Source organism: Jaculus jaculus, chromosome 8, assembly GCF_020740685.1.
Source record: "Jaculus jaculus isolate mJacJac1 chromosome 8, mJacJac1.mat.Y.cur, whole genome shotgun sequence".
In the NCBI taxonomy this organism is placed as follows: Eukaryota; Metazoa; Chordata; class Mammalia; order Rodentia; family Dipodidae; genus Jaculus; species Jaculus jaculus.
In genome coordinates this window covers 1,559,155-1,572,245 of record NC_059109.1, presented here as the reverse complement: position 1 = coordinate 1,572,245, position 13,091 = coordinate 1,559,155, and the positions used below count along the sequence as shown (strand labels likewise).

The 13,091-nt window shown below is 41.7% G+C and overlaps 2 protein-coding genes across 2 annotated transcripts in view; one reads left to right on the top strand and one right to left on the bottom strand.

Annotated features, from left to right (window-relative positions):
- LOC105944874 overlaps positions 1 to 13,091 on the bottom strand; it is a 115,311-nt gene that overhangs the window by 32,893 nt on the left and 69,327 nt on the right. The window contains exon 2 of the mRNA XM_045156064.1: positions 7,923 to 7,999. The gene's annotated coding sequence lies outside the window, so the exon portion shown is untranslated. The remainder of the gene's footprint in view (positions 1 to 7,922; positions 8,000 to 13,091) is intronic.
- LOC101595028 (olfactory receptor 11A1) lies at positions 11,022 to 11,963 on the top strand. Its single transcript, XM_004671978.2, has one exon. The coding sequence runs from the start codon at positions 11,022 to 11,024 to the stop codon at positions 11,961 to 11,963; it is 942 nt and encodes a 313-aa protein (XP_004672035.2).

Here is a 13,091-nt window from a genome sequence, read left to right as displayed (position 1 = left end):
CAAAATGTTTAAATCCAAAAAATACAATTCACCCAAGATAATTAAAAATTTTTATTTCAAAACAGTTATATTTTAGATGAGATTTATTTGTGAAACATAAAATTGGCAAAAGCATATATTTTTTACATGTATAAGCACTCAGATAAACTAAAGGAAGTTACATAGATACAGCAATAATGAGCAGATGGAACTATATTTAGTGAAAGCATTGGTCAACAAGTAAAATGTGTGAACATGGGCTGGAGAGATGGCTTAGCGGTTAAGCTCTTGCCTGTGAAGCCTAAGGATCCCGGTTTGAGGCTCAATTCCCTAGGACCCAAGTTAGCCAGATGCACAAGGGGGCGCACACATCTGGAGTTTGTTGGCAGTGGCTGGAGGCCCTGGCGCGCCCATTTTCTCCCTCTCTCTCTCTGCCTCTTTTTCTCTCTGTCTGTCACTCTCAAATAAATAAATAAAATAAACAAACAAAAAAGATGTGTGAACATTAGCACTGTGGCTGAAATACTGTGACAGACAACCAAAGTCTTGACAGAATGAATCAGAACCCAGTAGATAGCCACCAAATATCCAGCCACTGAAAAAAAAAGATCTTGAGAATTTTATCTTTCACAAATGTAGATGTATAAAATGAACATCTCCATTTATTGGAGAAGCTTCGATGTTTGCACTTGCACAACCATGTTTATTGCTGCTCTATTCACAATAGCTAAGAAATGGAGCCGGCCTAGGTTTCCCTCCACAGATGAATGGATAATAAAGATGTGATATATTTACACAATGAAGTTCGATTCAGCCTTAAAGAAAAATGAAATTTGCAGGCAAATGGATAGACTTGGAAAGGATTATACTGAGGTAGCTCAGGGCCAGAAAGCCAAATGTTGCATGTTCTTTTTCTTTTTCTTTAATTTTTATTTATTTATTTGAGAGCGACAGACACAGAGAGAAAGACAGGTAGACGGAGAGAGAGAGAATGGGCGTGCCAGGGCTTCCAGCCTCTGCAAACGAACTCCAGACGCGTGCGCACCCTTGTGCATCTGGCTAACCTGGGACCTGGGGAACCGAGCCTCGAACTGGGGTCCTTAGGCTTCACAGGCAAGCGCTTAACCGCTAAGCCATCTCTCCAGCCCGCATGTTCTTTTTCATATGTGGATCCTAGCTACAAATGTATAGACATGTGTGAGCTGAAACCAAAAAACAGTAGTGTAGGCCAGTAAGCTCCAAAAAGGCTACTAGGGAAGGAGGAGAGGGAAGGACTTAAGGGGGTGGTATTGTATATATGTACATAGAAGAACAGATTACAGAGAGGGGAAAGGTCTAAAGATGATATCAAAATAAAAGAGAGACTAATGGAGAGAGGGGGGGATATGATGGGAGGGTGGAGTTGTGAAGGGGAAAGTGGGGGAGGGGAGGGAAATATCATGGTTTATTGTCTGTAATTATAGAAGATGTCAATAAAATTAAAAAATAAAATAAAATAAATGATCAAAGTTCAAAAAAATAAAAAGCTTTTGCACAGAGAAACATACTGTAAGCAGAGCCAATAGATTACTCACTGAATGGAAGAAAATCTTTGCCAGCTACACCACTGGCAGAAGCCTAATATCTAGAACCTACAAAGAATTCAAAAGCTAAACAACAAAATATTGAACAACCCACTCCAAAATGGGCACAGAGAACTGAAAAGGGAGTTCTCAGAGGAAGAAACACAAATGACTAACACAGATTTAGGAAAATGTTCAGCACCCCTAATCATTAGGGAAATGCAAATTAAAACAATCATTAGATTCAACCTTACTCCAGTAAGGATGACAATAATTAGAAAATTTAACAACAACAAATGTTAGCAAAAATATGGGGAAAGGGGAGCTCTCATCCACTGTTAGTGGGAATGTAAACTTGTACAACCACTATGGAAATCAATATGGAGATTTCTGAAAAGGATGAACATAGAGCTACCAACAGACCCAGTTGTTCCCTTACTGGGCATTTATCCTAAATGCCTCATGCATCACTACAGAGATACTTGCTCAACCATGTTTATAGCTATATAGTTTATAGCTCTTCATTTCATTTTATAGCTAAGAGCTGGAATCAACCAAGGTGCCCATCATTGGATGAATGGATAATGAAGTTGCAGTACATTTACACAATGGAATCTTACTTAGCAGTAAGAAAAAAATGATACAATGAAATTTGTAGAAAAATGGACAGACTTGGAACAGATCATACTCAGCAAACTCACACAATCACAGAAAGACAAATGCTGCATGTTTTCACTCATCTGCAGTTCCTAACCTAGATCATCTTGAGTGGCTGATATACCTGAAAGGCAACTCAAGGCCCAGATGATAGGGATGGAAGAGTTTGGGGGAGGGGATAAAACAAACACAAAACTAAATAAAAATGAACTGGTACTATAGAAAAATTTATCCTTAAAGATAGACTAAAAGATATATCCCTCAGTAGGAGTAAGGGGAGCACCTAGGAAGAAGGGTCCTGGAGAAGGTGGGATGAAGCCTACGCTTAAAAAAACAAAATAAATAAATAAATAAATAAATTTTTGTCTCTGGCCTTTAACTCTCAGTACCAGAAATTGGTTGCTACCCACACTGAGCTACTGATTATAAAGACCTACAAGTTTCCCAAATCAAGACAGCTTTCTGTCAAAGCCCTTGACCACCTGCCTGAGGCAAAAGGTAAGGCCGTATTGCTGAAGGCACGATATGATGCTGACACAGAGCATAAGGAGACCTGGCTGGAATCCAAAAGACAGCCAGTCCCTGGACAGCCCATTTAATGCTGAAAAGCACTACATGAGCTACTGTGGGAAAGTGGCCAACAATGGTCTAAGCAGCCAGAGGTCTAAGCTACTCAGAAGCAAACACCCTGACAGGATGTACACGCCAGTGCAGTAGTAGTAACACAGCTGGGTAACCAATAGCTTTCTGATTGGCTAAGAGATCCACTCAGCGTAAAGGAACCCACATCTGGAGTTAGGAACCAGATCAGAATCCTATCGAGACAAAGATTATGCTCTCCAGTGTCAAGCTCTCACTAGTCTTTTGCTAAAAGAGGGATTACATACATCAAATTCTCCCTAAATTAATAATGCTTATCCCATTTAAACTATGCTGACTTCACTCTCCACTGGAGAATCTGTTCTTTCTTCAGAAGGCAGTGAGACCCAAGGATATAAACTATGCCTGGTGCTTCAGCCAAGCCCCAGCTAAAACCAGAGAGGATCTGGGAGATGAACATGAGCGCTGCTTCCATGCTGAACCTCATAATCAGTGCCAGGGTGGAGGAGGAGACAGATCCTGAGGATACCCAATACCTACCAAATACCTACCAAAGCAGAAATCCAGAGGCTCCTATGAGCTTATTACTTAAAACTCACTCACCACAGCTCAGGGAATTTATGCTATTAAACTAAAATACATTAAATTATTAATTATTAATAAAATTATTAAAGACAGTGTGGCTCCAAGGCTAGGGTCAATGATGGACATCAATGCAAATATCACTAGATACCAAAGTCAACATCATCTTGACAGAAGCACCCATCATGAACAAATGAGATTTGTTTTTAGATGCAAGGGTGGTTCAATATGCTAAAATCAATAAATCTGACACACAATAGGAGCAGAACAAAGGATCAAAACCATACCGCTAGCTTAAAAGAACACGTATGGAGAAAAGATACTCTTTGATAAATGGTGTCTAGGAACTTGGATATCCACCTACCCAAGAATAAAACTTTGAAGACTGATATAGCATTAGTGAAAGAAAACACAGGAAAAGACTGGAAAGATAGCTCAGAGATTGTGCTTCCTGCAAAAACACTGAGGGTTTGAAGGGGCCCACGGCTGCCAGCGTTCAAACATTTAGTCTTCATGTGAAGAGCTGGGTGTGACCGCAGTGCCTGTCGCCCCAGTCCTGCAGGAAGCAGATACTCAAGACCTGCGGAGACCTGCATGCTCCTGACTCAGCAAGGGACGCTGGCTCGGAACAAGACCTGTGGAAGAGCAAGGGAGTGGGACGTCAGCCCATCCTCTCTGGCCACTTAAAGTGAGATCACCCTCCAACCCAACCGCCACCCCTGCAGACATGCAAATGGGATGCTATGCCATACACTACACACATATACAACACACACATGCACACACATGCCTTCACAGAAAAAGTAAAGGAGGAAGGGGAGGGAGAAGAAGGAGGAGAGAGAGGACACTGGAAAAAAGCCCATGACATTGGCCTAGGCAACATTTTTTAGATATGATACAAAAAGCACAAGAATAAAAGCAAAATATCAGTGGGATTGCATCAAATTAAAAAGTTTCTGCACCATAAAGGAAGCAACAGAACGAAGAGATAGCCCATGGATTCCTAAACATAAGACAAGAGGCTAACTCAAATCAATAGGAAAAAAGTAACTCAATTAAAAATGGGCAAAGGGAGCTGGAGAGATGGCTCAGTGGTTAAGGTGCTTGCCTGCAAAACCTAATGACGGGAGTTCAATGCCCCAGTACCCACATAAAGAACAGATGCACAATGTGGCACATGCATCTGAAGTTCATTTGCAGTGGCTAAAGACCCTGGTGTGCTCATATTCCTTCTTTCTCTCTCTTTCTCCCAGGCATGGTGGCATACGCCTTTAATCCCAGTACTCAGCAGGCTGAGGTAGGATGATCGCTGTGAGTTCAAGACCAGCCTGAGACTGCATAGTGATTTCCAGGGGAGAAAAATGGGCAAAGGGCATGGAGAGATGGCTTAGCAATTAAATGGATTTTCTGAGAAAGCATGAATACCTGATGGGACCCGAGACTGCCAGACTTAAAATTTCCAGCTACCACAGGTCGTGATCCCAAGCATATGGGGCACCAAAAGGGACATACACTATGCATCACACCACACATACACACATACAAGCACATGCACACATGCAGGCAAAAGAGAGAGAGAGAAGAAAAAAGTAAATGGTCAAAGACCCAAATAGGCATCGAATGGGAGCCGGGCAAGGAAGAGATGAGGGGCTTGGGAGATCTTTTGTACAACAGCGTAGCTCTAGTTAACAATGCATCGTAAATTTGCTAGTTGCTAAAAAATATATTAAGTATACTTCTCATACAGCTTGGTGGTGGAGCTAATGAATGAAGTAATGCACACATTGATTAACTTGCTTCAGTCTCTCCACAGTGTGTACCCGTGTCAAAACATCATGTTATACATCATAGAACATGCAATTTTTATTTATCAATTTAACTATTACAGGATAGGTAAAATAGTCTTTGCAATGTCCGTAGTCTGGTTTTCCCGATACACGTATTTATGTGTCCTTTCCCGTCGTGCGTTGCAATCTCATGGGTAAGAAGACGACATTCAGTAGACTATGAAGAGCTGACCTACAGTGGCTCCAAGAACTGGGTTTCCTTGGTGGATTCATTGTTCACGAAGAACGAGTGGCTGAGTTCATCTCTTGGTTTCATAAAAGACAGGAGTGTCTTGACCACACTCCTGAGGAAAGTAGACAGATCATCTTGCTTTCTGTGGAAATCTGTGGGGACCATGACTTGAGACAGTCACCAGGGCAGGAGGAGATTGCAATACCACATGAGTATTTGACCTTTACTCTGTACATCTTGCCAGCTTCTTTCTCTTTGGAATATTTTATTTATTTATTTGAGAGAGAGAGAGAGAGAAAGGACGGGAGCACCAGGCCTGTAGCCACTGTAAACAAACTCCAGAACCTTGTGCCTCTGGCTTTACATGGATTCTGGGGAGTTGAACCTGGGTCTTTAGGCTTTGCAGGCAAGCACCTTAACAGTTAAGCCATCTCTACAGCCTTTCTTTCTCTTTAAAATGGACTCAGCATGGACAAAGACGTTATAATCAGATAAACTTCCTTACTGACGGTAGTACATATTGAAATAATTGCCTACAGCACCGAAAGGGCCGGGAGCTGCAGAATGGGGAAGGAGGACTGACAGTAGACTTCCGGAGAGACTTTTACCGTCTGGGAGCTGGGAGTTAGCTATGCTACGGAGTCATGAGGGAATTTAGTGGTGACTTCTTGGGGAGAGACAGGTAACTGGGAAATGAGAGGCCTGGGGAGCTGTAGAGCATCTGTCCCTAAGGATTTGGGAAGAGGGATATGGCTTGGTCAGTTTCTGCTTCATTTGTGGTGAGGTCAACCGTTCAGGGACTTTCTTTAAAAAAAATTGACAGGTACTTCAGTGGGCTGTTGTGTCTTGTTTGTTTAATATCACTCTGTAGTAAATCTGTAATTAATTCTCAGGAACTCCTGCTCTCTGCCTGGCAGTTGTTGGCTCCCTCTTTCTTGCCCCTCACCATATAAGGGCTTCCTGTGAAAGGAAAAGAGAGTCTGGGCTCTAGAAGCAGGCGTGGAGGCTGAAGAGAACAGCTCAGGAGGGGAGGTTGGCAGGGAGGGCATTCCAAAGCAGTAACGGAAGGTTAGGAACTCTGCCCTTCTGAAGGCTTCAGCAAACCTTAGCCTACCTTCTCTTCAGTTTTTCTGTAAGGCAAGCTTCCTATTTCTATGAAAGCTTTTGCAGCTTAGCTCATAGACACGTTACAAAAGCTAAAAGGTTGGTTTTCACAGTCACTTCTCCTTTACTTTGCAACAGATTTTAATTAACCTAGAGAGCTCAAATGTCTCCTTTTAGTGTATTTTCCAGGAAATCCCTTCATCCTTCAGGATCTAAGATGGTTTTAGTTGAGGGCTCCATGTGTCTCAGAGTCTTAGCTGAAGAAAAGCTGCACTCTTGTCTAAGAATGTGAGTTGGTGGTCTCCAGACAGCACACAGATATTTTGCACTGTTATCCTATCAGTTAATTGGAAGAAGCTCATATTGTTTTTATTTTGTTTTTAAACTGTTCAAACTTCCTTGGAGTTTTGCCACTGTAAATTCAGCAACTTCAATTAGCCTGTGACACTTCTGCTGTTCATCTACTTCCGTTGCTGTGTTATCCTGATTTTTCTGTACTTTTCACATCCTGCAACCTTTATCTTCTTCTTCTCATAACTCCTCACATCTTGAATGATAGGGTTGGTATTATCCTGTTCTGAAAATCCTGGATGACCTTTATTTTTTATAAGATAGATTCCATATGGGGAATTTTTAAACACTCTGCAGACTTTTGAACACACACACAGAATACAATTTAGAAATAGGACATGAAAATTTTCTTTTGCTTATGGTTGACTAATTCATGTGCAGATATATTATAGCCTAGTTTGAAACATTTTCATTCCCTAAACTACCCATAATATTTATATTTCACTCTTTTCTTACATGCCTACCTAAGATATTATTTTCCAGCCACATTCATAGACAAATCAAAATTTTTAGCATTTCCTCAGTGGTGCCTGGGGATAGTGTAATGGCTCTGTCTTTATATATTGGATAGGGGCTTCAATTTGCATGCACTGTGGTCTTTGTCATGTCACATAGTCTGCGCCTCAGACTCTGATAGCCAGCCCTCTTTACTATTGCATCTAGGAACGTCCTTTCCTTTGACCCCCTGATTTGCTCTTGTCTTCATTCTGCATTTCTTCAAAGAGACTCTCCATGAAGGTTGGAATGAGAAGGATGATAAATGTTTCTTAGAAAAAATCATGGAGGGCTGGGTAAATGGCTTAATGGTCAAGTGCCTGCGAAGCCTAAGGACCCCAGTTTGATTCCCCAGGATTCACATAAACCAGATGCACAAGGGGGTACATGCATCTGGGGTTCGTTCGCAGTGGCTAGAGGCCCTGGTGTGCCCGTTCTCTCTTTCTCTCTGCCTCTTCCTCTCCCTCTCTCAAATAAATAAATAAATAAATACTTTTTAAAAAAAGAAATGTATCAGAACACAAATGCATCAGTCTCACAATAGAATCTGAAGTTTAAGCTTGTCCTTATTACCCTGTCTTCTGTTCCTTCTCTTCTGATGTCAATAGCTGAAGGTCTGTCACAAAGAAGAAATTTTCCTTAACTACAACCTAAAACAGAAAAGAGCAGAAAGTTCAAGATGACAAATTCTGGCTTAGTATAGGAAAAATTGCTAACAGTGAATAGAATTCAATAGTGGCCTCAATTTCTTAGGGTCCTGGTGCTGCTGAACACTTCTTTTCTGAGGGTGCTCTAGCCTGACTTCTGAGCTCAACTGTGTCTATGGAGGAATGTTGTAATTGAACTTGGACCAGATAAAATAACCCAGGAGTTGAAGGAGGTGCAGAGAGGCAGTACAGGGAAAGGCAGGTGGAGTAGGGTGCAAGGAGGAAGGAGGTGAGGATGGCCACACAGCCTGTGGGATTTTTCTGAGAAGCACAGAAGTCCTCTCTTGGAAAACTCACACAAGTTTGGGTTAGGTGAGAGGTAATTTTACACGTTAGATATTTATTTACTTCACCTTCAGTAAGACTTTGTTGTTCAATGCAAAATGTTAAAATTTTAGCTCCTGCCCTGAATGAACTTGCCTTTTGGGAAGGGAATAAATGTTCACAGTAAAACACTGCCTAAGCAATGTGTTTGCCTTTCATTCTCATTTTAGTGGCTAGCTTTTCTTTCCTTCTTGTTAGCATGGATCTTGCCTCTACCCTAATGTGATCTCAGTCTAGGTAGGATCATAACACTCTGCTGTTTAAAAGCCTTGATGCCTGCATGCTGGGCTTTACCAGAAGAGGCACCCATGCTCTGATGCTGGCTACCTTTCTGGGTTTGCTTTCATTATCCTCGTGTCCTAATGTTCTTTAAGATATGATTTTTTTTAAATTACCCTTGACTACTTACCCCAGATAACTCTTTTTCCTCTGTATATGCTAAATTGTTTATTGGCTCCAGATATGGTCTTATTTTTACCTGAGATACTTTCACCTCCATTCTTTCCATTTTCCATAGCAATGGTAAATTACGTAGCATCACTTCTTTACATAAACATTTCATTCAGGTTGAATTCATTAACTATCTTTGGTATATTACAATTATCTGTTGGCCTATGCATTTGTTCCATAGAAATGTAGGTCCTGTAGGCCTTGGTCTGGTTTATTTGCCTTGGTATCTTCAGCAACAAACGTAATTCCTTCTACATTCCAGATACTTAGTACCAGATTGCTCAGGAAATAAAGGCTGTTAATGAAGGATGCTTCAAAGAAGAGTTGAAAGTTAAGGTGGATCTCTGAGGATGTGTAAGTAGTAAAAGCAAAATAGTGGAAAATAGTTTTCTATGCAAAAATACAGATTTTATCTGAGGCAAAGTCATTAAAATAGCATGCAGCCTACCATCCCTTTTGGCCCTGAGCCATTCAGTTTTCTACTTCTTAAGCACCTATTGTTTGAAATGCTTGCATTAGACAACTTACACTTTGTGGTAGTTAATATGATAGATTTTTATTACCAATAACAATGCACAAAGTAAGTTTAAGTTTTATACGATATATACATGATTGACTCTTTCCCCTCAGCCTTCTGTTCTGCTCCCAACCTTTCCACATGCTGTGTCTGTAGTTACTTTTGATTACATATGCTATTCTACTTGCTGATACCAACTTCACTTCCAGATCTCCAGAAGCACTGTGCTTCAATCCTCTGCTTTCCTGCGAGGCAGGCATTTTTATTCAGCTGGCCCACTGTCACTTGGTTTTCAAAACTTAGCTTAATGAAACCTTAAAAGCTACTGTGTTGAGGAACTTTTTCTGACCTTCATTCCCATACTCACCACCCCACAACCTCAGTCTGAGTTTCTTTTCTTTCTGTGCCCATAGCTCTTACACCTTGCCCCTCACTATCATTTGCCGCACTTTAACTATAAATGCTTGAGCGACTAAAGAAGCTAGGACTTTAGAGCCGGGCGTGGTGGCGCACGCCTTTAACCCCAGCACTCAGGAGGCAGAGGCAGGAGGATCACCATGAGTTTGAGGCCACCCTGAAACTACATAGTAAATTCCAGGTCAGCCTGGACTAGAGTGAAAATTTACCTAAAAAAAAAAAAAGAAGAAGAAGAAAAAGAAATTTGGACTTCAGGATGAAAGAAAATAAAAACCGGGGCCTAGAAGGCTACTTAGTGGTCAGTTTGTTCACATAAGAGTGGGATGAGGAGAAAGAAATCACTAAGAACTTTCCGAGGATGTTAATGAGACTTCACTGAATGCAAACTAGAGAATGAGGCTGTTGAGGTAAGGATGACTAAGAGACTGCAGCCATGGGGTTCTGACAGAATTTACAATTGCCTTAAAGAAGTGCTAGCTGCAGCTGTAAACATAAGATGTGGTTTTTGTGGGACACATGCAACATGCATTTGGAGGACTCTACACAGTACATATGAAGGAACTGGCTGATGACACTGATGAGGATGTTAGAATTCGTTGTATGGTAGAAGCAGTAGATGGAATTCACAGGTTAAGGAATTTTGAAAGATTGAATTGTGAATTTAGTTGAACTCTCCTGAGCCTTAAGAACATGTGTCAGGGCTGGGGAGTGGGCTTTGTTGATAACATGCTTGCTGCACAAGTATGAGGACCTGAATTTAGACCCCCAGTGCCCGTGTGAAAGCCAAGAGTGGTAATGTGGTCCTGTAACCCCAGTGCTGAGGAGGCAGAGACAGAGAGTCACTGGGACTTGGTAGCGAGCTAGCCATATTGGTAAGCTCCAGGTTCAGTGAGAGACCCTGTCATAAAAAATATGTGAATAGCAATTGAGGAGAAAGACATCCAAGATATCTACTTCTAACCCCTACAAATATGCACGTATGCTCTCTCTCTCTCTCTCTCTTGTTCTCTCTCTCTCTCTCTCTCTCTCTCACACACACACTACATGTAAAAATAAAAAAGCTCCACTGAAGAGAATAGAAAAGGATAAAAACTAAGGAAGCAGTAACACCCAAAAGACTTGGTTAAGTGATTTTCATTCTGTAGTCTTACCTTTCTTGTTTTATCTTTGTTGAACCAAAAATTGCTATGGAACATGAAAAGACACACTAAAATTTCTCCAATTACTGTGAAGCAAAAAAAAAAATTGGATGACCCCATGGAAAGTGAACCCACAGAAAACAAATCTGTCACTGAATTTGTCCTCCTTGGCTTCCATGATATTCCTGAGCTGCATCTCCTGCTTTTTACTGTGTTCACTGTTGTCTACATCTTCATCATCACGGGAAACATGCTCATCATAGTGGTGGTGGTCAGCTCCCAGAGACTGCACATGCCCATGTACTTCTTTCTGGCAAACCTATCCTTCATGGAGATCCTCTACACCTCTACAGTGGTGCCCAAAATGCTGCAGGGCTTTCTGCAGGAGGCAGCCATCTCTTTGGCTGGATGCTTGCTCCAGTTCTTTATCTTTGGCTCCCTAGCCACAGATGAGTGTTTCCTGCTGGCGGTGATGGCATATGACCGCTACCTAGCAATCTGCCACCCACTGCAATACCCACTCCTGATGGGGCCTCAGTGGTGCCTGGGGCTAGTCATCACAGCCTGGCTCTCTGGGTTTGTGGTAGATGGACTGGTTGTGGCTTTGATGGCCCAGGTGAGATTCTGTGGCCTCAACTACATTGATCACTTTTACTGTGACTTCTCACCCTTGATGGCTCTGGCGTGCTCAGATACTGAAGTGGCCCAGGTGACAACATTTGTGCTTTCTGTGATTTTCCTCACTGTTCCCTTTGGCCTGGTTCTGATCTCTTATGCTCGGATTGTGGTGGCCGTACGAAGAGTCCCCCCTGGGACCAGCAGGAGGAAGGCTTTCTCCACATGCTCCTCTCACCTGGCTGTAGTGTCCACGTTCTATGGAACCTTCATGGTCTTGTACATTGCACCCTCTGCTGTTCACTCCCAGCTTCTCTCCAAGGTCTTTGCCCTGCTCTACACTGTGGTCACCCCTGTCTTCAATCCTGTTATCTACACTCTGAGGAACAAAGAGGTGCACCATGCATTACAAAGGCTTCTCAGCTGCAAACCCGCTGACATGTGACCGGAGGAGAAGGAGGGTAGTGAAGACTTTCTTCTTGATTGAGAAGTCTGCCAAAATGGGCTCAAGATGAGTTAACATTTTCAGTATTCCTCTTTAGCTCTTCTAAGTTATGCCCAATGAGTTGATAGCAATTGTCAAGTGTTAGTGTAAAAAGTATGTAGTCTTATATGAGTTATTGGATATAATGTGCCATAAATATAACCCTAATTTGAGCATCACATACTGCATGCAAATTTTTATAGTCCATTAGTATGCACAATAGGAATAATGATTGAGAAAAGATTCTAAACAAGACAGTAATACTGAAACAAGTCTAAAAAGATTGCTTCTTTATAGTAGTATGGCATTTCAAGATTTCTTTCCTATGGGTACTGGGGAAATGACTTAGTGGCTAAGGCATTTGCCTGTGAAGACTAAGGACCCCAGTTTGATTCCCCAGGACCCACATAAACCAGATGTACAAGGGAATGCATGCATCTGGAGTTCATATGCAGTGGCTGGAGGCCCTGGGATGCCATTCTGTCTTTCTCTCTTCTTCTTCCTCTCTCTTTCTTCCCCTCTCTCTCTCAAGTAAATAAATAAATAAAATAGAAAAAATATTTCTTTCCTTGTGTGTGTGTACACACACAAACTGGATAGTGAAGTTTGTAACCTGGCTTCCCACTGAATAATAAATATGTTATAATCATCTCCCTGTGTCACTGAGTAGACACTTCATTCTGGGCTTCATAGTATGACTAATTAGGACAAGTTTAAATAACCTTGTATTGTTGGGAATTTTCAGTCATATTTGTTTTTTTCTTACTAAATCAACATTGTATACATTCAGGTTTTAAAATTTCAGGTTCAGGGGCTGTAGAGATTTCTCAGTGGTTAAGACACTTGCCTGTAAAGCTTAACAACCTAAATCTGATTTCCCAGTACTCACATAAAACCAGATGCACAAGGTGGCACATGTGTTTGGTAGCAGTAGCTGGAGGACCTGGTGTACCCATTCTTTCTTTCTCCCCTCACCCACATGATGGTACATGCTTTTAGTCCCAATACACTTGAGGCCTATTAGGAGTATCACTGTGAGTTCAAGGCCAGCCTAAGACTACATAGTGAATTCCATGTCAGCCTGGGCTA

What these genes read in the sequence shown, in the direction of transcription:
- LOC101595028 (XM_004671978.2), top strand. Translation starts at nt 11,022, where the DNA reads ATGGAAAGTGAACCCACAGAAAACAAATCTGTCACTGAATTTGTCCTC.